Raw genomic sequence first — 27,548 nt, forward strand, 5'->3', positions numbered from 1 at the left:
CCTCTTGGTCAATCTTTCCTCACTCATTCTCTCCATGTGCCCAAACCATTTTAAAACACTCTCTTCTACTCTCTCAACCACGCTCTTTTTATTTCCACACATCTCTCTTACCCTTACGTTACTTACTCGATCAAACCACCTCACACCACACATTGTCCTCAAACATCTCATTTCCAGCACATCCATCCTCCTGCGCACAACTCTATCCATAGCCCACGCCTCGCAACCATACAACATTGTTGGAACTACTATTCCTTCAAACATACCCATTTTTGCTTTCCGGGATAATGTTCTCGACTTCCACACATTTTTCAAGGCTCCCAAAATTTTCGCCCCCTCCCCCACCCTATGATCCACTTCCGCTTCCATGGTTCCATCCGCTGACAGATCCACTCCCAGATATCTAAAACACTTCACTTCCTCCAGTTTTTCACCATTCAAACTCACCTCCCAATTGACTTGACCCTCAGCCCTACTGTACCTAATAACCTTGCTCTTATTCACATTTACTCTTCCAATAAGTCAGTGAAATAATGTGCATAATAAGTGATTTGGGTATATAAACTATCAACATATGTGGAAATAGTCACTATAGCATATATAGTATTAACAGACTTTGACAGTAGTGCTACTTGTTGTGTCAGGTTATTAACAGTTAACATCATGTCATTCAAATATCTAGAATGTTGTTTTAAGACCTTAGCTTCAGCTTTATTAAACCTGTTGTTAAGAAGTTGTTGAAATTGTAAAGATGCAATCTGATTCCTAACTGAATTAAGTTCTTCCTGAGTAGCAGTACCAAACAAATATGATTGGAGGGAACCTACAAAATTAAGCAGACCTCTCTTGCTTCTCCTCTGCTTTTAAGTGTTCATCCTGGTATTAGCATTTACTGGAGATTCAATGTCTTGTATTATGTCATACAGAATCACACAGGTACTATTCAATTTCCAGGTCCACTGGTTTAACAAAGTTGGAGGAGGAGCAACACTAGAGTTTCTGATGGACGCACTGGTGTAAAACTTGAGTAAGGTAGACCGTAAGCGAGGTACGGCCTCCATTACTTTCACTAGATTATCGTAAGTGTAGGGTAGACCCTCCAGGCCCAACCGAGACTGTGTCCCTCACAAGGCGGACCCCGCGGGGAGTCGTGAGAAGGGCGCCTGGTACTGCCATGGTGTCATATACAGGAAGACACCATAAGGACATGAGAAGGAAGGACCTGGAAAATGATAAACTTAGCAACTTCTTAAAGGCGAGGTCTTAATGAATACTGATGTGTCTGTGGTGGTGATGTTAGGGTATTCAGTTCTGGTGTGGGGACAGTCTGAACAGTGGTAGAAGTTGTTTGGGTGACACTGTTTGGGGTTTGAGGAGTACTTTCTGTTGTGGTACCGGAATGATCATGTTCAGAGTACTGTAAAACTTTCAAGTGGTCCTCATGTTCTTCACGAATGTCACCTGTATTTAGATGTCGAACCCTGAACTTATGTACAACGGAATACAGTACCTTATAGCGACCTATAATACTGATCCAGTATGGCTGTACAATGGAATACAGTACCTTATAGCGACCTACAATACTGATCCATTATGGCTATACAATGGAATACAGTACTTTATAGCGACCTACAATACTGATCCAGTATGGCCATACAGTGGAATACAGTACCTTATAGCGACCTACAATACTGATCCAGTATGGCTATACAGTGGAATACAGTACCTTATATAGCAGAAGAATGGCTTGTCCATCAAGGTAGGACGGAGGCAAACACTGATCACCTAACACAAAATAAGACAATGGTAAAATCAGACATTAAGAAAACTTGAAGAAATTAAGATAACTAATGAAGCCAAACACAACAATGTCCAAGGATTTTCCAATGTACAGAAGGAAGGTTAGGGAGACAATTCAACCTATCACATCACATTCTGGTACATTAGTTCATAGTAAGATAAATGTGCGAACTTTTCAGCAATCACTTTATTTATCCAGGAGGAAAATACAGAGCAATTTACATAGGGGACGAAAGCGGGAAGCTATGCGATATGAAAATAGATGAATCTGAAATTTTGATACAGATAGAAAGATTAAAAGGAGACAAGAGTTGTGGGCCAGATGGCATGGATGCCAGAGATGTTACGCGTTGACATGTGTTTAAACAGTACCTGGAATTATGTGTAGTTCCTATGTAATGAAGGTCAGCAAATGTCATTACCATCTTGAAGAATGGAGATAGATCTATTGCCTCTAATTACCGTCGTATCAGCTTGACATCTATTGTGGGGAAATTTCTCGATTCAATTATAGCGGACCAAATATAGCTAACACATGGGGAATGTTGATCTCATTAGGGATCTCAACATGGGTTTACAAAAGGGAAGTCATGTCTCAGTAACCTTCTGTCCTTCCTTAATAAGATACTTGAAAATGTTGATCAGGGTAGAGTTATGATATTGTATACATACACTTAAGTAAGTATACCTCATGATCGCCTGGTCAGAAAAGTAACACTTAAGTAAGTATACCTCATGATCGTCTGGTCAGAAAAGTAGCGTCACACGGCATCATCCAGGACTGTCTTGAGTGCGTCACGGGCTCATGACAGACATGGGACGGGGCCGGTCTGGTGTTCCTCAGGGGTCACTCTTGGGACCGCTCTTGTTAGTTGTATATCTCAACGAATTGGATATGGGACTAACCAGCGACTTGAGTAAATTTGGATATGGGACTAACCAGCGACTTGAGTAAATTTGGATATGGGACTAACCAGCGACTTGAGTAAATTTGGATATGGGACTAACCAGCGACTTAAGTAAATTTGGATATGGGACTAAACGATGATACAAAAATAAGAATCGTAATTGACTCAGATGAAAATTCAGTGAATTTGTAGAGGAATTTTAATAAATTATCAGATTAAGCGGGTTTATGTGAAATGGAATTCAACTTAGATGAATGTACAACATTTAGTGTGGGTCAAGACAGGAACACTGATCACAAACTGATCAATATTACTATTGACGAAACAAAGATTTAGGAGCACTGGTGAGCATGAGTCTTAGTAAAGTATTGAAGTGTGTAATAAAGCTAATAGGATGTTAGGACTCATTAATAAGTGTGTAATAAAGCTAATAGGATGTTAGGAGTCATTAATAGGCTGTTAACAATAAAACTCTGAGAGTCTTATTGTAACTTTATCTTGTGATGGTGAAACCAGATTCTGCGGTACAGTTTTGTGCTCCATATTATGAAGTTGATATAGATAGTCTGGAGGAAGTACAAAGGCGAATGACCAAAAATGATCCCTAGAATTAGAAAGCTCACTTACGAAGAAAGGTTCACATGACACACTTAGAGGAGGAGAGCTATAGGGGATATGAGGGAAGTTTGGAAATGGGTGAAGGCCATTAATAATAATATGAATAAAGTTCCTAGAATGGCGCCACCGGATATGACAAGAAATAATGCATTTGAATTAGAGAAAAATAGATTCATGTTGGCAGTGGGTAAATATTGGTGTGGGAATTGGGTAGTAGATTAATGAAGGCAGCAGTTGGCATGTACAGTAATGAAAGGTACAAGGGTCGTTAGGTTAGTTAGGTTAGGTTAGGTTAGGTTGAAACCAAGGTTGGATGATGTGTTGTGGGTTGAGGTGGTTGTAGTGTGGACAGTTGGCATGTTCAGTAATGAAAGGTACGAGGGTCGTTAGGTTAGGTTAGGTTAGGTTAGGTTAGGTTGAAACCAGGGTTGGGTGATGTGTTGTGGGTTGAGGTGGTTGTAGTGTGGACAGTTGGCATGTACAGTAATGAAAGGTACGAGGGTCGTTAGGTTAGGTTAGGTTGAAACCAAGGTTAGATGATGTGTTGTGGGCTGAGGTGGTTGTAGTGTGAACAGACTGAGGACCTGCCTAACATAGACCTCCTACAATATCCATACTTCTCATGCATCCGGCATAATATCGTTGTTCCATAATATGATCATCTTACCAGTTCATTGTCAATATTTTGTCCAGTGTTGAGGGAAATTATGAACAAAGTACAGTAGAATATGTCATGAAAAGTCGATGTAACACAGGAAATTGATTTCATAGAATAGCACACCTATTAATAATTCATTTCTAAGTAGAAGTCAATCGTAAAGCACTGGAAACGTAGTCAGCTATACTATCTAACAGATCTTTTCAACTTTCTCAAATATTAATGGTTATCGTAGATCGTATAGACTGCTTTCACCTTGGAAACACCTGATATGAAGTGTTTTATCAAGTAATAATGAATGATTAAATATAGACACCAGTGTATATATATATATATATATATATATATATATATATATATATATATATATATATATATATATATATATATATATATATATATATATATATATATATATATATATATATATATATTAAGCTGTCAACCAGTGGCAACTCACCTATTGTAAACAAACTGGAAGCAACGTAAACCCCCAGCGTCAGGCCAGGCAGGCCGGTGGTCAGCCTTAACAATCGTGTTTTCACTCATGTAACCCCAGACAGGGCAGTGGTCAGCCTCAACAATCGTGTTGTCACTCACGTAACCTCCAGGCAGGCCAGTGGTCAGCCTCTACAATCGTGCTGTCACTCATGTAACCCGAGGCAGGCCAGTGTCAGCCTCAGCACTCGTGTTGTCACTCATGTAACCCCAGGCAGGCCAGTGGTCAGCCTCAGCACTCGTGTTGTCACTCACGTAACCCCCAGGCAGGCCAGTGGTCAGCCTCAGCACTCGTGTTGTCACTCACGTAACCCCCAGGCAGGGCAGTGGCCAGCCTCAACGCTCATGTTGTCACTCACGTAACTCCCAGGCAGGCCAGTGGTCAGCCTCAGCACTCATGTTGTCACTCACGCAACCCCCAGTCAGGCCAGTGGTCAGCCTTAACACTCTTGTTGTCACTCATGTAACCCCCAGTCAGGCCAGTGGTCAGCCTCAACACTCTTGTTGTCACTCACGTAACCCCCAGGCAGGCCAGTGATCAGCTTCAACACTTCTTGTCATTCACGTAACCCCCAGGCAGGCCAGTGGTCAGCCTCAACACTCTTGTTGTCACTCACATAACCCCAGGCAGGCCAGTAGTCAGCCTCAACAATCGTGTTTTCACTCACGAAACCCCAGGTAGGCCAGTGGTCAGCCTCAGCACTTGTGTTGTCGCTCACATAACCCCCAGGCAGGGCAGTGGTCAGCCTCAGCACTTGAGTTGTTAAACATAACCCCAAGGCAGGGGAGTGGTCAGACTCAGCACTCGTGTTGTCACTCACGTAACCCCCGGGCAGGGCAGTGATCAGCCTCAACACTTGTGTTGTCACTCACGTAACCTTTAGGCAGAGCAATGGTCAGCCTCAACGGTCGTGTTGTCACTCGCGTAACCTTAGGCAGGCCAGTGGTCAGCCTCAACACATGTCACACGTAACCCCCAGACAAGCCAGTGGTCAGCCTTAACAATTGTGTTGTCACTCACCTAACCCCGAGATAGGGCAGTGGTCAGCCTCAGCACTTGTGTTGTCACTTACATAACCCCCAGGCTGGGCATTGGTCAGCCTCAGCACTTGTGTTGTCACTCATGTAACCCCCAGGCAGGCCAGTGGTCAGCCTCAACACCCTTGTTGTCACACTTAACCCCCAGGTAGGCCAGTGGTCAGCCTGAACAATCGTGTTGTCATTCACATAACCCCAGGCAGGCCAGTGGTCAGCCTCAACATTCGTGTGGTCACTTACATAACCGCCAGGCAGGCCAGTGGTCAGCCTCATTGCTCGTGTTGTCACTCATGTAACTCCCAGGCAGGGCAGTGGTCAGCTTCAACAATCGTGTTGTCACTCATGTAACCCCCAGGCAGGCCAGTGGTCATTTCTGCTCTGTTGTTGTCACCAAAGTAACCTTCAGGAAGAGCAGTGGTCAGCCTTCCCAACCGTGCTGTCACCAACATAACCATCAGGGAGAGTGGTGCTCATCGCTCGTGTGGTCATCATGAAGTACACAGTTATTACAAACAAAGACAACAATAAGCACACTGCCAATGACACCCAGGTATTTTTGTAGGAAGAGCTTTCTGAATAGGTACCACTTATCAAATGGGTATTTTTCCAACCAAGATTTCTAGTATCATGAGATATATGTTGATGAATGATGCTTGTAGATAATTTCAGACATTTAATCATCGTATCTGTTTTTCTCAAAAACATTATTTTTTGTTTAATGCTTTTTTCATTTATTGATTATTTCTATCCTAATATTCCGGTGTTTTTAAGATTTATTTTGCTGTTTAGGCAGGATATGTATTTTGGTGTTTATGGAGATCATTCATTTGAGAGCACTAAGAAAAATACAAAATAATAATATTCAATTTTATGGCTTTTAATGTATTTTATATTAACATTTGTTCTACTAGATCATGTAAACACAACTTTAGCACATCGGGTGACATTTACTACATAGTTTGGTATATTTCAGCAACTTTTGCATTTTTATCACCATTCTTTTGAGAGTGAATTATATTTAGGAACACCTTTCTCTGCTCTGATGCCTCTATACTTAATAACATAGAAGAGAACACAATATTTTTTTATTAAGATTTTAAGATTATATATATATATAATGGGAACTTCAGTGAAGGGGGCTAATGGGGAGGTGATAACAAGTAGTGGTGATGTAAGAAGGAGATGGAGTGAGTATTTTGAAGGTTTGTTGAATGTGTTTGATGATAGAGTGGCAGATATAGGGTGTTTTGGTCGAGGTGGTGTGCAAAGTGAGAGGGTTAGGGAAAATGATTTGGTAAACAGAGAAGAGGTAGTGAAAGCTTTGTGGAAGATGAAAGCCGGCAAGGTGGCCCCACAGAACTTTCCATGGTGTATCGCAGACGCTTCACAAGCCCTGGTTCAATCCATTAACAGCACTTCAACCCCGGTATACCACATTGTTCCAATTCACTCTATTCCTTGCACGCCTTTCACCCTCCTGCATGTTCAGGCCCCGATCACACAAAATCTTTTTCACTCCATCTTTCCACCTCCAGTGTGGTCTCCCACTTCTCCTCGTTCCCTCCACCTCTAGCACATATATCCTCTTGGTCAATTTTTCCTCAATCATTCTTTCCATGTGACCAAACCATTTCAAAATACCTTCTTCTGCTCTCTCAAGCACATTCTTTTTATTACTACACATCTCTTTTGTCCAATTATTACTTACCCGATCAAACCTCACACCACATATTGTCCTCAAACATCTCATTTCCAGCACATTCCACCCTCCTCCACACAACTCTATCCGTAGCCCACGCCTTGCAACCATATAACATTGTTGGAACCACTATTCCTTCACACATACCAATTTTTGCTTTCAGAGATAATGTTCTCTTCCGAACATTCTTCAACGCTCCCAGAACTTTCGCCCCTTCCCCCACCCTATAATTCACTTCTGCTTCCATGGTTCCATCCCCTGCCAAATCCACTCCCAGATATCTAAACCATTTCACTTCCTCCAGTTTTTCTCCATTCAAAGTTACCTCCCAATTGACTTGTCCCTCAACCCTACTGTACCTAATAACCTTGATCTTATTCACATTTACTCTCAGCTTTCTTCTTTCACACACTTTACCAAACTCAGTCACCAGCATCTGCAGTTTCTCACATTAATCAGCCACCAGCACTGTATCATCAGCGAACAAAACTCTTACATTCATCTCCCTAACAACCCCATCCGTAAACAAATTAAACAACCATGGAGACATCACACACCCCTGCTGCAAACCTACATTCACTGAGAACCAATCACTTTCCTCTCTTCCTACACGTACACATGCCTTACATCCTCGATAAAAACTTTTCACTGCTTCTAACAACTTGCCTCCCACACCATATATTCTTAATACCTTCCATAGAGCATCTCTATCAACTCTATCATATGCCTTCTCCAGATCCATAAATGCTACATACAAATCCATTTGCTTTTCTAAGTATTTCTCACATACATTCTTCAAAGCAAACACCTGAACCTTTACATCCTCTACCACTTCTGAAACCACACTGCTCTTCCCCAATCTGATGCTTTGTACATGGCTTCACCCTCTCAATCAGTACCCTCCTGTATAATTTCCCAGGAATACTCAACAAACTTATACCTCTGTAATTTGAGCACTCACCTTTGTCCCCTTTGCCTTTGTACAATGGCACTATGCAAGCATTCCGCCAATCCTCAGGCACCTAACCGTGAATCATACATACATTAAATAACATTACCAACCAGTCAACAATACAGTCACCCCCTTTTTGATAAATTCCGCTGCAATGCCATCCAAACCCGCTGCCTTGCCAGCTTTCATCTTCCGCAAAGCTTTTACTACCTCTTCTCTGTTTACCAAATCATCCTCCCTAACCCTCTCACTTTGCACACCACCTCGACCAAAACACCCTGTATCTGCCACTCTACCATCAAACACATTCAACAAACCTTCAAAATACTCACTCCATCTCCTTCTCACATCACCACTACTTGTTATCACTTCCCCATTTGCGCCCTTCACTGAAGTTCCCATTAGTTCCCTTGTCTTACGCACTTTATTTATCTCCTTCCAAAACATCTTTTTATTCTCCCTAAGATTTAATGATACTCTCTCACCCCAACTCTCATTTGCCCTCTTTTTCACCTCTTGTGCCTTTCTCTTGACCTCCTGCCTCATTCTTTTATACATCTCCCACTCATTTGCATTATTTCCCTGCAAAAATTGTCTAAATGCCTCTCTCTTCTCTTTCACTAATAATCTTACTTTTTCATCCCACCACTCACTACCCTTTCTAATCTGCCCACCTCCCACACTTCTCATGCCACAAGCATCTCTTGTGCAGGCCATCACTGCTTCCCTAAATACATCCCATTCCTCCCCCACTCCCCTTACCTCCTTTGTTCTCACCTTTTTCCATTCTGTACTCAGTCTCTCCTAGTACTTCCTCATACAAGTCTCCTTCCCAAGCTCACTTACTCTCACCACTCTCTTCACTCCAACATTCTCTCTTCTTTTCTGAAAACCTCTACAAATCTTCACCTTCGCCTCCACAACATAATGATCAGACATCCTTCCAGTTGCACCTCTCAGCACATTAACATCCAAAAGTCTCTCTTTCGCGCGCCTATCAATTAACATGTAATCCAATAACGCTCTCTGGCCATCTCTCCTACTTACATAGGTATACTTATGTATATCTCTCTTTTTGAACCAGGTATTCCCAATCACCAGTCCTTTTTCAGCACATAAATCTACAAGCTCTTCACCATTTTCATTTACAACACTGAACACCCCATGTATACCAATTATTCCCTCAACTGCCACATTACTCACCTTTGCATTCAAATCACCCATCTCTATAACCCGGTCTCGTGCATCAAAACCACCAACACACTCATTCAGCTGCTCCCAAAAGAATTGTCTCTCATGATCTTTCTCCTCATGTCCCGGTGCATATGCACCAATAATCACCCATCTCTCTCCATTAACTTTCAGTTTTACCCTTATCAATCTAGAGTTTGCTTTCATACACTCTATCACATACTCTCACCACTCCTGTTTCAGGAGTAGTGCTACTCCTTCCCTTGCTCTTGTCCTCTCGCTAACCCCTGACTTTACTCACAAGACATTCCCAAACCACTCCTCCCCTTTACCCTTGAGCTTCGTTTCACTCAGAGCCAAAACATCCAGGTTCCTTTCCTCAAACATACTACCTGTCTCTCGTTTTTTCTTATCTTGGTTACATCCACACACATTTAGACACCCCAATCTGAGCCTTCAAGGAGGATGAGCACTCCCTGCCTGACTCCTTCTGTTTCCCCTTTTAGAAAGTTAAAATTCATATATATATATATATATATATATATATATATATATATATATATATATATATATATATATTTTTTTTTTTTTTTTTTTTTTTTTTTTTTATATACTTTGTCGCTGTCTCCCGCGTTTGCGAGGTAGCGCAAGGAAACAGACGAAAGAAATGGCCCAACCCTCCCCATACACATGTACATACACACGTCCACACACGCAAATATACATACCTACACAGCTTTCCATGGTTTACCCCGGACGCTTCACATGCCTTGATTCAATCCACTGACAGCACGTCAACCCTGGTATACCACATCGCTCCAATTCACTCTATTCCTTGCCCTCCTTTCACCCTCCTGCATGTTCAGGCCCCGATCACACAAAATCTTTTTCACTCCATCTTTCCACCTCCAATTTGGTCTCCCTCTTCTCCTCGTTCCCTCCACCTCCGACACATATATCCTCTTGGTCAATCTTTCCTCACTCATTCTCTCCATGTGACCAAACCATTTCAAAACACCCTCTTCTGCTCTCTCAACCACGCTCTTTTTATTTCCACACATCTCTCTTACCCTTACGTTACTTACTCGATCAAACCACCTCACACCACACATTGTCCTCAAACATCTCATTTCCAGCACATCCATCCTCCTGCGCACAACTCTATCCATAGTCCACGCCTCGCAACCATACAACATTGTTGGAACCACTATTCCTTCAAACATACCCATTTTTGCTTTCCGAGATAATGTTCTCGACTTCCACACATTCTTCAAGGCTCCCAGAATTTTCGCCCCCTCCCCCACCCTATGATCCACTTCTGCTTCCATGTTTCCATCCGCTGCCAGATCCACTCCCAGATATCTAAAACACTTCACTTCCTCCAGTTTTTCTCCATTCAAACTCACCTCCCAATTGACTTGACCCTCAACCCTACTGTACCTAATAACCTTGCTCTTATTCACATTTACTCTTAACTTTCTCCTTTCACATACTTTACCAAACTCAGTCACCAGCTTCTGCAGTTTCTCAAATGAATCAGCCACCAGCGCTGTATCATCAGCGAACAACAACTGACTCACTTCCCAAGCTCTCTCATCCCCAACAGACTTCATACTTGCCCCTCTTTCCAAAACTCTTGCATTCACCTCCCTAACAACCCCATCCATAAACAAATTAAACAACCATGGAGACATCACACACCCCTGCCGCAAACCTACATTCACTGAGAACCAATCACTTTCCTCTCTTCCTACACGTACACATGCCTTACATCCTCGATAAAAACTTTTCACTGCTTCTAACGACTTGCCTCCCACACCATATATTCTTAATACCTTCCACAGAGCATCTCTATCAACTCTATCATATGCCTTCTCCAGATCCATAAATGCTACATACAAATCCATTTGCTTTTCTAAGTATTTCTCACATACATTCTTCAAAGCAAACACCTGATCCACACATCCTCTACCACTTCTGAAACCACACTGCTCTTCCCCAATCTGATGCTCTGTACATGCCTTCACCCTCTCAATCAATACCCTCCCATATAATTTGCCAGGAATACTCAACAAACTTATACCTCTGTAATTTGAGCACTCACTCTTATCCCCTTTGCCTTTGTACAATGACACTATGCACGCATTCCGCCAATCCTCAGGCACCTCACCATGAGTCATACATACATTAAATAACCTTACCAACCAGTCAACAATACAGTCACCCCCTTTTTTAATAAATTCCACTGCAATACCATCCAAACCTGCTGCCTTGCCGGCTTTCATCTTCCGCAAAGCTTTTACTACCTCTTCTCTGTTTACCAAATCATTTTCCCTAACCCTCGCACTTTGCACACCACCTCGACCAAAACACCCTATATCTGCCACTCTATCATCAAACACATTCAACAAACCTTCAAAATACTCACTCCATCTCCTTCTCACATCACCACTACTTGTTATCACCTCCCCATTTGCGCCCTTCACTGAAGTTCCCATTTGCTCCCTTGTCTTACGCACTTTATTTACCTCCTTCCAGAACATCTTTTTATTCTCCCTAAAATTTAATGATACTCTCTCACCCCAACTCTCATTTGCCCTTTTTTTCACCTCTTGCACCTTTCTCTTGACCTCATGTCTCTTTCTTTTATACGTCTCCCACTCAATTTCATTTTTTCCCTGCAAAAATCGTCCAAATGCCTCTCTCTTCTCTTTCACTAATACTCTTACTTCTTCATCCCACCACTCACTACCCTTTCTAATCAACCCACCTCCCACTCTTCTCATGCCACATGCATCTTTTGCGCAATCCATCACTGATTCCCTAAATACATCCCATTCCTCCCCCACTCCCCTTACTTCCATTGTTCTCACCTTTTTCCATTCTGTACTCAGTCTCTCCTGGAACTTCCTCACACAATATATATATATATATATATTGGAAAGGATCACAATTTTGCGTGTGATCAAGATATTCCTATGAGTCCACGGGGAAAATGAAACACGAAAAGTTCCCAAGTGCACTTTCGTGTAATAATCACATCATGTTTTGGACAATCACATGTTTACCAAATGGCGTCCTAGCTTCGTCTCTTTGATGTATATCAACTGACTGCTATATTTCTCTCTTGTGTCTCCCCTGATGATTTGATTATTACACGAAAGTGCACTTGGGAACTTTTCGTGTTTCATTTTCCCTGTGTGAAAGAAGAAAGCTAAGAGTAAATGTGAATAAGAGCAAGGTTATTAGGTACAGTAGGGTTGAGGGTCAAGTCAGTTGGGAGGTAAGTTTGAATGGAGAAAAACTGGAGGAAGTAAAGTGTTTTAGATATCTGGGAGTGGATCTGGCAGCGGATGGAACCATGGAAGCGGAAGTGTATCATAGGGTGGGGGAGGGGGCGAAAATTCTGGGAGCCTTGAAGAATGTGTGGAAGTCGAGAACATTATCTCGGAAAGCAAAAATGGGTATGTTTGAAGGAATAGTGGTTCCAACAATGTTGTATGGTTGCGAGGCGTGGGCTATGGATAGAGTTGTGCACAGGAGGATGGATGTGCTGGAAATGAGATATTTGAGGACAATGTATGGTGTGAGGTGGTTTGATCGAGTAAGTAACGTAAGGGTAAGAGAGATGTGTGGAAATAAAAAGAGCGTGGTTGAGAGAGCAGAAGAGGGTGTTTTGAAATGGTTTGGGCACATGGAGAGAATGAGTGAGGGAAGATTGACCAAGAGGATATATGTGTCGTAGGTGGAGGGAACGAGGAGAAGTGGGAGACCAAATTGGAGGTGGAAAGATGGAGTGAAAAAGATTTTGTGTGATCGGGGCCTGAACATGCAGGAGGGTGAAAGGAGGGCAAGGAATAGAGTGAATTGGATCGATGTGGTATACCAGGGGTTGACGTGCTGTCAGTGGGTTGAATCAGGGTATGTGAAGCGTCTGGGGTAGACCATGGAAAGCTGTGTAGGTATGTATATTTGCGTGTGTGGACGTATGTATATACATGTGTATGGGGGTGGGTTGGGCCATTTCTTTCGTCTGTTTCCTTGCGCTACCTCGCAAACGTGGGAGACAGCAACAAAGCAAAAAAGAAAATATATATATATATATATATATATATATATATATATATATATATATATATATATATATATATATATGTTTTGGAAGGAGGTAAATAAAGTACGTAAGACAAGGAAACAAATGGGAACTTCAGTGAAGGGGGCTAATGGGGAGGTGATAGCATCTAGTGGTGATGTGAGAAGGAGATGGAGTGAGTATTTTGAACGTTTGTTAAATGTGTTTGATGATAGAGTGGCAGATATAGGGTGTTTTGGTCGAGGTGGTGTGCAAAGTGAGAGGGTTAGGGAAAATGATTTGTTAAACAGAGGAGAGGTAGTAAAATCTTTGCGGAAGATGAAAGCCGGCAAGGCAGTGGGTTTGGATGGTATTGCAGTGGACTTTATTAAAAAAGGGGGTTACTGGGTTGTTGACTGGTTGTTAAAGTTATTTAATGTATGTATGACTAATGGTGAGGTGCCTGAGGATTGGCGGAATGCTTGCATGGTGCCATTGTACAAAGGCAAAGGGGATAAAAGTGAGTGCTCAAATTACAGAGGTATAAGTTTGTTGAGTATTCCTGGGAAATTATATGGGAGGGTATTGATTGAGAGGGTGAAGGCATGTACAGAGCATCATATTGGGGAAGAGCAGTGTGGTTTCAGAAGTGGTAGAGGATGTGTGGATCAGGTGTTTGCTTTGAAGAATGTATGTGAGAAATCCTTAGAAAAGTAAAGGGATTTGTATGTAGCATTTATGGATCTGGAGAAGGCATATGATGGAGTTTATAGAGATGCTCTGTGGAAGGCATTAAGAATATATGGTATGGGGGGCAAGTTGTTAGAAGCAGTGAAAAGTTTTTATCGAGAATGTAAGGCATGTGAATGGTTCTCGGTGAATGTTGGTTTGCGGCAGGGGTGTGTGATGTCTCCATGGTTGTTTAATTTGTTTATGGATGGGGTTGTTAGGGAGGTGAATGCAAGAGTTTTGGAAAGAGGAGCAAGTATGCAGTCTGTTATGGATGAAAGAGCTTTGGAAGTGAGTCAGTTGTTGTTCACTGATGATACAGCGCTGGTGGCTGATTCATGTGAGAAACTGCAGAAACTGGTGACTGAGATTGGTAAAGTGTGTGAAAAAAAAAGCTGAGAGTAACTGTGAATAAGAGCAAGGTTATTAGGTACAATAGGGTTGAGGGTCAAGTTATTTGGGAGGTAAGTCTGAATGGAGAAAAACTGGGGGAAGTGAAGTGTTTTAGATATCTGGGAGTGGATTTGGCAGCGGATGGAACCATGGAAGCGGAAGTGAATCATAGGGTGGGGGATGGGGCGAAAGTTCTGAGAGTGTTGAAGAATGTGTGGAAGTCGAGAACATTATCTTGTAAAGCAAAAATGGGTATGTTTGAAGGAATAATGGTTCCAACAATGTTATATGGTCGCATGGCGTGGGTTATGGATAGAGTTGTGCGGAGAAGTGTGGATGTGCTGGAAATGAGGTGTTTAAGGACAATATGTGGTGTGAGGTGATTTGATCGAGTAAGTAATAATAGGGTAAGAGAGATGTGTGGAAATAAAAAGAGTGTGGTTGAGAGAGCAGAAGTGGGTGTTTTGAAATGGTTTGGTCACATGGATAGAAAAAGTGAGGAAAGATTGACCAAGAGGATATATGTGTCAGAGGTGGAGGGAATGAGAAGTGGGAAACCAAATCGGATGTGGAAACATGGAGTGAAAAAGATTTTGAGTGATCGGGGCCTGAACATGCTGGAGGGTGAAAGGCGTGCAAGGAATAGAGTGAAGTGGAACGATGTGGTATACCAGGGGTCAGCGTGCTGTCAGTGGATTGAACCAGGGCATGTGAAGCGTCTGGGGTGTACCATGAAAAGTTCAGTGGGGCCTGGATGTGGAAAGGGAACTGTGGTTTGAGTGCATTATTACATGACAGCTAGAAACTGAGTGTGAATGAATGTGGCCTTTGTTGTCTTTTCCTAGCGCTACCTCGCACACATGAGGGGGGACGGGGTTGTTATTTCGTTTGTGGCGATGGGAATCAATAAGGGCAGACAGTATGAATTATGTACATGTGTATATATGTATATGTCTGTGTGTGTTTAAATATGTATACGTTGAGATGTATAGTTATGTATATTTGCATGTATGGACATGTATGTGTATACAGGTGTATGTGGGTGGGTGGTTTCAGAAGTGGTAGAGGATGTGTGGATCAGGTGTTTGCTTTGAAGAATGTATGTGAGAAATACTTAGAAAAGCAAATGGATTTGTATGTAGCATTTATGGATCTGGAGAAGGCATATGATAGAGTTGATAGAGATGCTCTGTGGAAGGTATTAAGAATATATGGTGTGGGAGGCAAGTTGTTAGAAGCAGTGAAAAGTTTTTATCGAGGATGTAAGGCATGTGTATGTGTAGGAAGAGAGGAAAATGATTGGTTCTCAGTGAATGTAGGTTTGCGGCAGGGATGTTAGATGTCTCCATGGTTGTTTAATTTGTTTATGGATGGGGTTGTTAGGGAGGTGAATGCAAGAGTTTTGGAAAGAGGGGCAAGTATGAAGTCTGTTGTGGATGAAAGAGCTTGGGAAGTGAGTCAGTTGTTGTTCACTGATGATACAGCGCTGGTGGCTGATTCATGTGAGAAACTGCAGAAGCTGGTGACTGAGTTTGGTAAAGTGTGTGAAAGAAGAAAGTTAAGAGTAAATGTGAATAAGAGCAAGGTTATTAGGTACAGTAGGGTTGAGGGTCAAGTCAATTGGGAGGTAAGTTTGAATGGAGAAAAACTGGAGGAAGTAAAGTGTTTTAGATATCTGGGAGTGGATCTGGCAGCGGATGGAACCATGGAAGCGGAAGTGGATCATAGGGTGGGGGAGGGGGCGAAAATCCTGGGAACCTTGAAGAATGTGTGGAAGTCGAGAACATTATCTCGGAAAGCAAAAATGGGTATGTTTGAAGGAATAGTGGTCCAACAATGTTGTATGGTTGCGAGGCGTGGGCTATGGATAGAGTTGTGCGCAGGAGGGTGGATGTGCTGGAAGTGAGATGTTTGAGGACAATATGAGGTGTGAGGTGGTTTGATCGAGTAAGTAATGTAAGGGTAAGAGAGATGTGTGGAAATAAAAAGAGCGTGGTTGAGAGAGCAGAAGAGAGTGGTTTGAAATGGTTTGGGCACATGGAGAGAATGAGTGAGGAAAGATTGACCAAGAGGATATATGTGTCGGAGGTGGAGCGAACGAGGAGAAGTGGGAGACCAAATTGGAGGTGGAAAGATGGAGTGAGAAAGATTTTGTGTGATCGGGGCCTGAACATGCAGGAGGGTGAAAGGAGGGCAAGGAATAGAGTGAATTGGATCGATGTGGTATACCGGGGTTGACGTGCTGTCAGTGGATTGAATCAGGGCATGTGAAGCGTCTGGGGTAAACCATGGAAAGCTGTGTAGGTATGTATATTTGCGTGTGTGGATGTGTATGTATATACATGTGTATGGGGGTGGTTTAGGCCATTTCTTTTGTCTGTTTCCTTGCGCTACCTCGCAAACGTGGGAGACAGCAACAAAGCAAAAAAAAAAAAGAACATATATATATATATATATATATATATATATATATATATATATATATATATATATATATATATATTATCATATTCATTCATATACTTTGACTCTTTGGAATGACAAAGATTTTGAGCACTCGTGGCCTGAACATGCAGGAGGGTGAAAGATTTGCAAGTAATATAGTGATTTAGAACGATGTGGTATACCAGGGTTGACATGCTGTCAGTTGGTTGAACCAGGGCATGTGAAGCATCTGGGGTAAACCATGGAAAGTTTTGTGGGGTCTGGATGTGGAGAAGGAGCTGTGGTTCTAGTGCATTATACATGACAGCTAGAGATTGAGCGTGAACGAATATGGCCTTGTTGTCTTTTCTTAGCACTACCTCACATGCATGCGAGGGGAGGGGGTTTGTCATTTCCTCTGTGGCTGGGTGGCGATGGGAATGAATGTAGGCAGCAAGTATGAAGTATGTACACGTGTATATATGTATATGTCTATGTATATATATATGTTATTATTATTATTATTATTTATCCCTGGGGATAGGGGAGAAAGAATACTTCCCACGTATTCCCTGCGTGTTGTAGAAGGCGACCAAAAGGGAAGGGAGTGGGGGGCTGGAAATCCTCCTCTCTCTTTTTTTTTTTCTTTTTTTTATTTTTCCAAAGGAAGGAACAGAGAAGGGGGCCAGGTGAGGATATTGCCTCAAAGGCCCAGTTCTGTGTTCTTAACGCTACCTCGCTAATGCTGGAAATGGCGAATAATATGAAAAGAAAGAATGATTATTATTATTATTATTATTATTATTATTATTATTATTATTATTATTATTATTATATCTTGTTGCTGTTTCCTGCGTTAGCGAGGTAGCGCAAGGAAACAGACAAAAAAAATTTCGCAACCCACCCACATATACACACGTATATACATACACGTCCACAGACGCACATATACATACCTATACATCTCAACATATACATATATATACACACAGACATATACATATATACACATGTACATAATTCATACTGTCTCCCCTTATTCATTCCTGTCGCCACCACTTTCCACATCCAGGCCCCACAGAACTTTCCATGGTATGTATATGTATGTATATTATACTTAATTACTGTTTCCCATGTCAGTGAGGTAGCGCAAGGAAACAGACAAAGAATGGACCAACCACCCACATGCACATATTCATACATATGCATTTCAGTGTATACATACATACATATACATACATAGACATGTACATATATACACATGTACTTATTCATCCTTGCTGCCTTCATCCATTCTCATCGCTACCCTGCCACACATGAAATAGCATTCCCCACCTCTGTCCAGCGAGGTAGCACCAGGATAAGACAAAAAAGGCCACATTTGTTCACACTCTGTCTATAGCTGTTGTGTGTAATGCACCGAAATCACAGCTCCCTTTCCACATCCAGGCCCCACAGACCTTTAAATGATTTACCCCAGAAGCTTCACATGCCCTGGTTCAATCCATTGACAGCACATCAACTCCGGTATACCACATCATTCCAATTCACTCTATTCCTTACACACCTTTCACCCTCCTGAATGTTCTGGCCCCGATCGCTCAAAATCTTTTCCATTCCATCCTTCCACCTCCAATTTGGTCTCCACTTCTTCCCTCCACCTCTGCCACATGTATTCTCTTTGTCAATCTTTCCTCATTCATTCTCTCCATGTGTCCAAACCATTTCAACACACCCTCCTCTGCTCTCTCAACCACACTCTTCTTATTACCACACCTCTCTTACCCTTTCATTACTTATTCAATCAAACCACCTTACACCACTTGTTGTCCTCAAACATTTTATTTCCAACACATCCACCCTCCTCCACACAACTTTATCCATAGCCCATGCCTTGCAACCATATAACATTTTTGGAACCACTATTCCTTCAAACATACCCATTTTTGCTCTCCGAGATAATGTTCTCGCCTTCCACACATTCTTCAATGCTTCCAGAACCTTTGCCCCCTCTCCACCCTATGACTCATTTCTGTTTCCATGGTTCCATCCACCACTAAGTCCACTCCCAGATATCTAAAACACTTCACTTCCTCCAGTTTTTCTCCATTCAAACTTACCTCCCAATTAACTTGTCCCTCAGCCCTACCGAACATAATAATCTTGCTCTTATTTACATTTACTCTCAACTTTCGTCTTTCACAGACTTTATCAAACTCAGTCACCAGCTTCTGCAGTTTCTCACCTGAATCAGCCAGCAACACTGTATCATCAGCGAATAACAACAGACTCACAACAGACTGCATACTTGCCCCTCTCTTCAAAACTCTTGCATTCACTTCCTAACCACCCCATCCATAAACAAATAAAACAACCATCGAGACATCATGCACCCTTGCCATAAACCGACATTCACTGGGAACCAATTACTTTCCTCCCTTCCTATTCGTACATATGCCTTACATCCTTACTAAAAACTTTCCATTGCTTCTAGCAACTTACTTTCACTCCATATACTCTCAGAACCTTCCTCAAAGCATCTCTGTCAACCCTATCATTTCCCTCTTCTGATCCATAAATGCTACAGTATAAATCCAATTGTTTTTCTAAGTATTTCTCATGTACATCCTTTAAAACAAACACCTGATCCACACACTACCACTTCTGAAACCACACTGCACTTTGCCAATCTGATGCTCTATACATGCCTTTACCCTCTCAGTCAATACCCTTCCATATAATTTCCGAGGAATACTCAACAAACTTATGCCCCTGTAATTAGAACACTCACCTTTATCTCCTTTGCCTTTGAACAGTGGCATTATGCATGCATTCTGCCAATCCTCAGGCACTTCACCATGATCCATACATACACTGAATATCCTTACCAATCAATGAACAACAGTCACCCCCTTTTTAATAAATTCCACAGCAATACCATCCAAACCCGCCGCCTTGCTGGCTTGCATCTTCCACAAAGCCTTCACTACCTCTTCTCTGTTTACCAAACCATTCTCCCTGACCCACACACTTTGCACACCACCCCGACAAAAACACCCTATATCTGCCACTCTATCATCAAACACATTCCACAAACCTTCAAAATACTCACTCCATCTCCTTCTCACATCACCACTACTTATTATTACCTCTCCATTAACCCCCTTCACCGATGTTCCCATTTGTTCTCCTGTCTTATGCACGTTATTTACCTCTTCCAAAACATCTTTTCCTCTCCCTAAAATTTGATGATACTCTCTCACCCCAACTCTCATTTGCCCTCTTTTTCACCTCTTGCACCTTTCCCTTGACCTCCTGCCACTTTCTTTATACATCTCCCAATCATTTGCATTATTTCCCTGCAAAAATCGTTCAAATGCTTCTCTCTTCTCTTTCACTAACAATCTTACTTCTTCATCCCACTACTCACTACCCTTTCTAATCTGCCCACCACCCACCTTTCTTATGCTACATGCATCTTTTGCACAAGCCATCACTGCTTCCCTAAATACATCCCATGCCTCTCCCACTCCTCTTACGTCATTTGATTTCACCTTTTGCCATTTTACACTCAGTCTCTCCTGGTACTTCCACACACAAGTCCCCTTTCCAAGCTCACTTACTCTCATCACTCTCTTTACCCAAACATTCTCTTTTCTTTTCTGAAAACTTCTACAAATCTTAACCTTTGCCTCCACAAGATAGTGTTCAGACATCCCTCCAGGTGCCCCTCTCAGCATGTTGATATCAAAAGTCTCTCTTTTGCACACCTGTTAATTAACACATAATCCAGTAATGACTTTTGACCATCTCTCCTACTCACATACGTATACTTTGTATATCTCTCTTTTTAAACCAGGTATTCCCAATCACCGGTCCTTTTTCAGCACATAAATCCACAAACTCTTCACCATTTCCAACACTGAACACTCCATGTACACCAATTTTACCCATAACTGCCACATTACTCACCTTTGCGTTCAAATTGCCCATCATTATATCCCGGTCTCGTGTATCAAAGCTGCTAACACACACACTCAGCTGCTCCGAAAACACATGCCTCTCATGATCTTTCTTCACATGATCTGTTGTATAGGCAACAATAATCACCCATCTCTCTCTGTCCATTTTCAGTTTTACCCACATCAATCTAGAATGCATCTTTTTATACTCTATCACATACTCCCACAACTCCTGCTTCAGGAGTAGTGCTACTCTTCCTTTCCTCTTGTCCTCTCACCAACCCCTGTTTTTACTCCCAAGACATTCCCAAACCACTCTTCCTCTTTACCCTTGAGCTTCATTTCACTCAGAGCCAAAACATTCAAGTTCCTTTCCTCAAACATACTATCTATCTCTCCATTCTTCTCTTCTTGATTATGCCCACACACATTTAGACACCCCAGTCTGAGCCTTCAAGGAGGATGAGCACTCCCCACATGACTCCTTCTGTTTCCCCTTTTAGAAATTTGAATACAAAGAGGTGAGTTTCCAACCTCCCACTTCCACCCCCTTTAGGTGCCTTCTATGATATGCGGGAAGTACCTTGGGTTGGAGGACTGCTGCAGTGAAAGGGTTAGGAGAATTGAAAAAAACATAATGACTTATTGGAAGGAAAAAAAGCCAAGTTTAGAAACGGCTGCCACTTTAACAGAGTATTATGTTTTAACCCATGAAATAAATTATGATAAACCCTAGCATAATCTAAACAGCTTTTCAAGATTAGCAAAGTCTGATGTTAGATATTCACTGCAGTTTTTCTTTCATTTTTGTTGCCAATTCCCCATGTTAATGAGTTAATGCCAGGAACAGATGAAGAAAAAAAAGGCTGCATTTGCTCACACCTATTCTTTAGCTGTGGTTGTGAAATGCACCAACCAGGCTCCTCAATCCTTTCCAAGGTTTCCCTTGGGTGCTTCAGCTGCTCTGTTTTAGTCCACTGACAGCAGATTGCCCCCTGTATACCGGATTGCTCCATTTTGTTCCATACCATGCATGCCTTTCACATTCCTGGATGTTCAACCCCTGAGCACTCAAGATCTTTCTTACTCCATCTTTCTATCTTCAGTTCAGTCTGCAGTTCAGGCTCCCCTATGTCGACCTCTCCTCACTCATTCTCTCCATATGTCCCACCATATGAGTGCACCCTCTTCAGCTCACCCATACTCTCTTTGTCACCACACTTCTTTCTTACCATATCATTACTTAATTGATCAACCCTCCTCACATCACATTTTGTCATCAAAGGTTTCGTATCCAACACATTCACACTATCCATACTTTTTCATCTATAGCCCATGTCATGCATCCATACTAGATTGTTGTATCTATACCTTCATACATACTGATTTCGCCCTCCTAGATATTAATCTTTCTTTCCGCACTTTCCTCATTGTACCCAGAGCCATCAACCCCTTACCTACCCATTGATTCACCCCCCACTTTCACGATTCCATTCACTGCCATGTCCACTCCTAGGTATCTAAAACACCTCATTTCCTCCAAGTTTATTCCAGTCAAAGTCACTCCCACCTAACCTCTTTTCTTTGCTAAACTTAATGACTGTGCTTCTTTTCAAAAACCTCTCAGCAGCCCCCATTACATGTTCTCTCCCAACTTCAAAAACCAAATCTCTGCAGTTTCTCCCTCAAATCTGCCACCAGTGCAGTGTCATCAGCAAACCGCAATTGGCTCATATCCCAGTCCCCCTCACTTTCGACAGATTACATACCTCCCTCACCACCCAGTCCATTAACAAATTAAACAGCCATTATGACATCACACAACGCTGCAATGGACCTTCCTCCACCTGGAACTACTCACTCTCCTCTCTTCCTACGCATACACGTACCTTATTCTCTTGATAGAAATTCCTTACTTTTTCAGATAGCTTTCTTTCCATGCAGTGTGTTTGTAACATCTTCCATAAAGCATCTTTGCCAACTCTTTCATATGCTTTCTCCACATCCATAAATGTTACAAACGAATCCCTCTTCTTCTGTAAGTATTTCTAACATGCATTCTCCAAAGAAAACACTTGATTCACACATCCTCTGTCACTCCTGAAACCACATTGTTCCTCCCTAATCTGATGCTCTGTACATGCTTTCACCCTCAGTCACCACTCTCCCTTACACCTCACCAGGTACACTTAATGAAATCATGTCTCTGTACCTCAAACACCCACCTTTGTCCCCTTTGCCTTTATATAGTGGCACTATGTAGGCATTCTGCCATTCCTAAGGCACCTCATCATGATCCATACTTACATTGGAAATCCTTTCCCTAACCAGTCAACAACACAGTCACTCCCTTCCCTAAGAAATTCAACTGGTAATACCATCCACTACAGCTGCCTTGCCACATTTCACCTTGCACAATTCTTTAACCACCTCTTCTCTCTTCACCAAACCACTTTCCTTGACTCTAACTTTACATTACTTCTTAAGCCAAACACTGTACATCTGTCACCCAATCATTCATAATATTGAATAATCCTCACTCCATCTCGTCTTCACCTCATCACTGCTTGTATGGGTGTTTATGTATCTATATGTGTATATGAGTGGATGGGCCATTCTTCATCTGTTTCCTGGCACTACCTTTCTTATGAGTGAAGCAGCGGTCAAGTATAAAAAAAATCAGAGACCGTGTATTGGGCTCCTTTGATAAGTGTAACATGAAAAATGATATCTAGTGGAGATGATATGTAGGCCTTCTTGATGAAAGTTTTATGGCCTCAGGGCTTGGTATGGATTATGCATGGACCATTGTGTTGATTGTATGATGTGTGGTGATTTTGATGTCCTATAAAGATAAGGGATTAACCTTCTGGATGAATGTGTGATATGTGGTGACCCTGTTGATTTAGTGGAAACGTTGTAAACTCTTGTAATATATATTTTACGTATGATAAGTGTAATATATTTTGGGAGATAATTGTGGGCTATCTTGATGAATATGTACTATCTAATTTCCATTATTTCTTGTAGAGGTTTAAGGGAGTCACATGGATAAAAACAAGATAAATGATAACCTTAGTGTCTCTAAGAGATGTTTTTGCACTAGCTTGAATATTGTGTGTTTTTTTGGACATTATGATCCATTTACTGAAACACTGGGAATGGTGCATTGGATGTACATAATCAGCATAAAATGTTTTTTGAGAATTATATAAAAGTTTATAGGCAGGTAGTCCCTTTTTATCTCTACTTTCTGTAGGCTTGAAGTGAGCATTTCTCAATTTCTTTTAGTAATACCATTTGGTTCAAGTAAGATTTTTTTTCAGTTTTCATTTGGTCGAGAGCATTCCTGAAAATTTGACCTACAGTCCTGGAAGTATACATTACCCAAGTGTCTATAGTACATGGGCATCCCTCATTGATGACGCAAAAACTTCCATTGATATAGCAGCCTTTTATTGGACTCTGCTTAATGATGATGTCACTGAGAAGCCAGTTGCTTCTTCCTGGCAAGGAGAGGATATTTTCAGGCGTCTGAATGATACAGGTTTGTGTAAATTACACTTTTGTCTGTTATTTATTACAATAGGTCTTGATCTGATTACATTTCAAGGAATCAGTGATATCTTTCTGGCTGAGAAAGTACTGATATGACCAGTGTTTATAGGTTAAGAGTGATCAACCTTAAGCATAATATAGCATGGAACACTGCACACACTACATGATGTGGTAGATGAGAACTATATTCTTGTAGATAGTCAAACCGCAGCACAACACTTGAAGGCTGCCGAGGGTTAAGAAAAGACTGGAACTCTGGCAGACAACACTTGCTCAGAAGCTCAGGTTACATGTTCAACGGCCGGATGACAACAGCCCAATGCAGTCCATACCAGCACCACCCTCCCCTCCCATGCACAACCTGGTCCACTCAGTAGTCCAGCAGTGGCCAATTCCAAGCTGTGATTCAGTGGCTTGACCAGTGACTTTGGTTGTATGTCATCGTGAGCCACTGAATCACTGTGGCGCCTGACAGTGTTCATACCCAACTAGTTTTGCAGTTACAGCAGCTCTTAACCCTTCATTATGGCAAGCCAAAAAATAAACTAGAACCTCAAAATGGCAAGTTTATGTAAAATTTGAAATGTTTTATTTTATTTCTTTTCTTGCCATTTGAAACAGCTTGCCTCTCCAAGCCCAAAAACAGCTAATATCACAGCGAACGCATGCTTACAACCCTTTTTTTATTAGAACAAGGGCATAGGAAGGGATGTCATTGCTGTGAGATGTATGATTGCCTATATGCCACGTATGCAGAGTATAATAAACATTATATTTTTTACTCTTGCCATTTGAAAGAACATGTTTCTCTGAACCCCATAGATATGTATGTCTATTATCATAAGCTTTTATACTTCCCAGAAATTTCAGGCAGTGAGTGTTGATGGGAGACATTGGTTTGATTTATAGATGCCAAACACAATAGGAATGTGAGCTCCCCTAACACATAAATGAATTATATTTTCCTTTCATAACCATTTTTATTCCCTTTACTTGAAAGAATAGGTTTCTCAGAACCCAAAAATGTATATAGACTTATTGTTAGTTTTAGTCCTCTCATAGCAAATTTTTGAAGGCTGCAGTGTCATGAATGATTGCTGACGGATTTATATGTGCCTCAAACTTACGTTCTCTGCCTCAAACACACAAGTAATTCACCTCTCTCTCTCTCTCTCTCTCTCTCTCTCTCTCTCTCTCTCTCTCTCTCTCTCTCTCTCTCTCTCTCTCTCATATTTGCATGCAATCTCTATCTTTCTCTCCACATTTGTTTCCATACAAGACAGAAACAATAAAACCAAAAGCAGGCCTGAATGGTACTCATGAAATATTACAAGGGTTATTCTTTCTTTCTTTCAAACTATTCGCCATTTCCCGCGTTAGCAAGGTAGCATTAAGAACAGAGGACTGGGCCTCTGAGGGAATATCCTCACCTGGGAATATCCTCACCTTGAAGAATGTGTGGAAGTTGAGAACATTATCTCGGAAAGCAAAAATGGGTATGTTTGAAGGAATAGTGGTTCCAACAATGTTGTATGGTTGCGAGGCGTGGGCTATGGATAGAGTTGTGCGCAGGAGGGTGGATGTGCTGGAAATGAGATGTTTGAGGACAATGTGTGGTGTGAGGTGGTTTGATCGAGTAAGTAATGTAAGGGTAAGAGAGATGTGTGGAAATAAAAAGAGCGTGGTTGAGAGAGCCGAAGAGGGTGTTTTGAAATGGTTTGGGCACATGGAGAGAATGAGTGAGGAAAGATTGACCAAGAGGATGTATGTGTCGGAGGTGGAGGGAACGAGGAGAAGTGGGAGACCAAATTGGAGGTGGAAAGATGGAGTGAAAAAGATTTTGAGTGATCGGGGCCTGAACATGCAGGAGGGTGAAAGGCGGGCAAGGAATAGAGTGAATTGGATCGATGTGGTATACCGGGGTTGACGTGCTGTCAGTGGATTGAATCAGGGCATGTGAAGCGTCTGGGGTAAACCATGGAAAGTTGTGTGGGGCCTGGATGTGGAAAGGGAGCTGTGGTTTTTGGGCATTATTGCATGACAGCTGGAGACTGAGTGTGAACGAATGGGGCCTTTGTTGTCTTTTCCTAGTGCTACCTCGCACACATGAGGGGGGAGGGGGATGGTATTCCATGTGTGGCGAGGTGGCGATGGGAATGAATAAAAGCAGACAGTGTGAATTGTGTGCATGGGTATATATGTATGTGTCTGTGTGTGTATATATATGTGTACATTGAGATGTATAGATATGTATATTTGCGTGTGTGGATGTGAATGTATATACATGTGTATGGGGGTGGGTTGGGCCATTTCTTTCGTCTGTTTCCTTGCGCTACCTCACAAACGCGGGAGACAGCGACAAAGCAAAATAATACAAGGGTTATATGGTGCAGAAATAAACTCTACAAGCTTAAGAAATGAAACAATGTCCCAGATATTGCAATGCTGTATAGTGCAGTTAGGAGAGACTTATAAAGCAATCCAAAAGAGAATATGAAGTAAGTATTGTAAGACTTAGTAGTAGAAACATCAGTAATTAGAATCATATAAGGAATGGGATAGACCCTAAGTAAAGAAAGATGGGGAACTCATTGTGGATGATAAAAGCATGGAAACAACCCTAAACAAGTTTTATAGTTGTTTTTTTTACAGTAGAAAGCAGCAACATGAATTTTGACATGATGATAGATAGCACTCACACGATATCAGAATATACTGCCACTGTTAGAGAGTGCTACCATCACAGATAGATAAGGTGGAGACCACTAAAAGTCCAGGTCCTGATTGTTTCTGCTCATGAGTAACTAAAAACATCAAACATGAAATTTCCAATCCATTAAACTATATTTTCAGTAAATCTCTCCAGGGTGGAATAGTCCCATAGGAGTGGAGACTGGCAAATGTCACTCTTGTATTCAGAAAGGGACGCTGTGAAATGCCAGGCAGTAACCCTCTTGTTAGCCTCTCATTAATCATATGTAAACTTCTGAAGTTGATTATTAGAGATAAAAGCATATCTTACCTGGAACAACATAGCCTGATTGATCC

General features: G+C 41.7%; 1 protein-coding gene across 4 annotated transcripts in view; it reads left to right on the plus strand.

Moving 5' to 3' along the window:
• The first annotated feature begins 4,466 nt into the window (after positions 1 to 4,466).
• The window catches only part of LOC139758171 (uncharacterized), a 163,798-nt gene continuing 140,716 nt past the window's right edge, over positions 4,467 to 27,548 (plus strand). Inside the window, exons 1-3 of one of the 4 annotated variants that reach the window (XM_071679355.1) lie at positions 4,467 to 4,606; positions 5,876 to 6,070; positions 24,269 to 24,489. In XM_071679355.1, the coding sequence (XP_071535456.1) occupies positions 6,060 to 6,070; positions 24,269 to 24,489 (232 nt within the window). In that variant the 5' untranslated portion in view covers positions 4,467 to 4,606; positions 5,876 to 6,059. Of the gene's footprint in view, positions 4,607 to 5,823; positions 6,071 to 24,268; positions 24,490 to 27,548 lie in introns of all 4 variants that reach the window. The other 3 variants (XM_071679354.1, XM_071679357.1, XM_071679358.1) reach the window with 3 other exon arrangements.

The sequence above is a fragment of the Panulirus ornatus genome, chromosome 29 (assembly GCF_036320965.1).
Source record: "Panulirus ornatus isolate Po-2019 chromosome 29, ASM3632096v1, whole genome shotgun sequence".
Classification (NCBI taxonomy): Eukaryota; Metazoa; Arthropoda; class Malacostraca; order Decapoda; family Palinuridae; genus Panulirus; species Panulirus ornatus.